Source organism: Apus apus, chromosome 3 (genome assembly GCF_020740795.1).
Source record: "Apus apus isolate bApuApu2 chromosome 3, bApuApu2.pri.cur, whole genome shotgun sequence".
NCBI classification, from domain to species: domain Eukaryota; kingdom Metazoa; phylum Chordata; class Aves; order Apodiformes; family Apodidae; genus Apus; species Apus apus.
The window spans coordinates 44,379,916-44,383,048 of record NC_067284.1 but is presented as its reverse complement, the minus strand read 5'-3'; the positions used below and the strand labels follow the sequence as shown (position 1 = coordinate 44,383,048).

General features: G+C 44.0%; 1 protein-coding gene across 1 annotated transcript; it reads right to left on the bottom strand.

Moving 5' to 3' along the window:
- Positions 1-268: 268 nt before the first annotated feature.
- On the bottom strand, positions 269-2,896 carry LOC127382189 (toll-like receptor 2). The gene has a single exon (XM_051613448.1). It carries the CDS (start codon positions 2,894-2,896, stop codon positions 269-271), a length of 2,628 nt encoding a protein of 875 aa, XP_051469408.1.
- Positions 2,897-3,133: the final 237 nt, after the last annotated feature.

Here is a 3,133-nt window from a genome sequence, read left to right as displayed (position 1 = left end):
CCAGGTGACATCCACAGCATTTTAAGAAACGCTGGAAATAGCTGAAGTAAATCAAGCACCCAGGAAGAAAAGGCTGTTCTTCTGCACTCGGGCCTCAGCCCTTGGGATGACAGATTCTTTCATCGGACCGTGTAATGCTTGTGCTACAAACCCACCTAGTAACCACTCCTGGGACTGATCTGAGACAGCCTCACTGCAGCAGGTAAACACAGCAATGCTTTTATTTGACCCAGACTTTCCAGGGGCAATCTTTACACTTCCCTGTATCTCATTCCATCTCATACATACCCTGAGCACATCCATTTTCTGTGTTCACAAGTGGTTCATTGGTTGTTTTTAGGACAGCTGCCAGCTGGTGCCAGAACATTTTCTGTTTGTGTTCCTCAGGGCTCCACTTTAAGTAGGTTTTTCTTTTCAGCAGTTTCCTGAGTTTGCTGAACTTCTGCGGCACGCTGTTGGGTGGGAGGTCTTCCAGCACAATCATGATGAGGGAGTCCTGGTTTTCATTCAGGACCCGATGTTCAGCAAAATATAGTTCATACTGACACCAGCAGCTGTTTACAAAACTGGGAGAGAGAACAAAAAGGACTTTATGGCTGTTCTCTATGCAGTAAAAAATGTTGCCAAGTATGGGATGCCCTGGCTTGAAATCCCTCTCGTGGTAACATATCTTGAACCCATCGGTTTCCAGTTTTGCCAGGAGATTATTTTTCGTCCAGTTTGCATCTTGTTCACTGTATGAAACGAAGGCATCAAAGGGCTTGTTTTCTGGCCTCTTTTCTAACTGCCTTCTCTTGGCCATGCACCAGTACCAGCCCATCCGCACATACCATAGCCCGTCGAAGCGCCAGCACAAGCCCGTGAGCACCAGCACCACCAGGACGGTGACACAAGTTGTGATAGCCATCTGGATGCCCAAGGAGCAGCGCAGGAGCGTGAGATCGCTGCTCTCCACCAGTGAGCCCCTTCTGTCCGGTGGGAAGCTGCACCTGAGATGTCCTCTGCCATTTATCTGCAACTGGGGGTTGTGGATATAGACATTCACAAACCAGTACAAGTCACAGTTACAAAAAAAATGTTTACCTTGGACACTCAGAACACTCAAACTAGTTAACTGGCCAAAAACGTCCTCCACTATGGTAGTGATGGCATTGTCGCTGATGTCTAACTCGAGCAGAGAAGCTGGGAGGGAGCCACGCTGCAGAAAGGAGATCTTATTCCCTGATAAATTAAAGTATTTCAGCATTGGAAGAGATTTGCCAAAGTAATCGGGGAGTTCTGAGATCAGGTTGCGACTGCTGTCCAGGTTAGCAAGTGCAGGAAGGTGGCTGGTGGGTTCCAGTCTGGTGATCAGGTTTCCAGAAACATTGAGATGCTGGAGTTTCTCCAAGGCCTCAGTTAATGACAACATGTTCAACCTGTTTTTACTAATATCACATTTTGTTAAAGCTGATGGGAAATTCTCAGGATGTATATCAGCAATTTTGTTATTTTGAATATTAAATATTGTTAAGTTGGAGACAGATTTAAGACTGGGGGGTATTACTTTAATGTCGCTGTTACTTAGGTCGAGGTGCTGCAGGGAGGCAGGTAAGTCAGGAAGCACAGAAATCTGGTTGCTACTGACATCCAAAAATAATAATTCTTTCATTGTGTCAGCAAACCACTCTGGCAGTTCTACAATGGAGCAGTTGGACAATTTCAGGTGTTTCACTTTCGTGGGAAGGCTCTCAATGGGCGTACCAGCTTCATTTCTGACAAATGAAATGGCATTAATACGTACAGTTCCAGGGGGAAGGTTTGGAACAGCATTACTGGCTTCTGGACGTACAGTATATATGAAGTGATTTCCTTGAACATACATGTGTTCCAAGTTAATCATTTTTTTAGCAAAATTTTGGGGTATTTGACTTATGTTGGTGAAGGACAAATCAATTACCTTGATGCTTGAAGGGAGACACAGCGTATCCAGGCTGTTTATGGGATTGTTGCTAATATTTAAAAACAGCAGCTTGTTGAATGGGAACTTGCAGATGCTCTCGGCGTCTAGAATGTTAATTGTTAATTTGTTGTAACTGGCATCAATAGACCACACGTTTTTCATGGGCAAAAACAGCGCGAACAGCGACAGAAGATCCATTTCCAAGTCACTGTGACTAATGTCAAGCTCCAGAATACTCTCCAGCTGAGCTTGGCAGAGATCCTCATCCAGTTTTAGCATCAGTTCATCCTCAGAGAGTTGGCTGTGGGACAGATCAAGTATCCCATTTATTGGTGCTCCGCAGAAATTGGGCGTCGGCGTGGCTGTTGGAGGAGAGACTGTGACATTTCTCTCTCCTCTTCGAAGAAGATTCTCTGTTCCTCGCCTGAGCCTCCAATGAACTTTTTGCAGGACAGGTGGGCCTCCTGAGTGTGGCAGCTCCTCAGTGTATGCAGAAGGCTCCAGAGCAACCTCTGAGTTTTCGTCAAAATACTTGTAAATCTTCAAAGACCCTGAGACTTTGCTAGTGGGCAAGACCTTCAGGTGAGGTGGGAGACCCAATACAAGAAGATTCTTATCATTGAATGATAAATTCACAGAAACAAGGCTGAGCAGGCTCTCAAACACTCCAGCTTCAATGTCCTTAATCTGATTGTAAGAAAGGTCTAACACTTGCAGCGCATCAAAACCTTCCAAGTCTCTCCTGGTTATTTTTTCAATTAGGTTATGTGAGAAGTTGAGAGCTTTTGCTGTGTTTGGAGCCTGTGCTTCTGATACTGAAGAGAGGTTTAAATAGGAGTAGTTATAAAATGGGAGGGCATAGGCTGTAGGTGTTCTCAAAGTTACGAAGCCCCTTGCTCTACTGAATAAGAAAGAAATTAAGTAGAAATGAAGGCTTCCAATAAGGATCCTCATCCTGGAGAAAAAAAATGTAAAATCCATGGTTACAACATGCTCCGTGTTAATGAGTACCCTTTAAAAAAATTCTAGTCTAGTTGCAAGTGCAGAAACTGTTTCATTAGTTGTATCTATGAATCTCATCTACACTAAAAAATACATCTTGGTTTCTTATTATTTTCAAGAGCCAATGCTAAAAGATGGTGTCTGAGAATGATGTGAAGGAGAGTGCTCATCATTTCAGATCATTGTAGA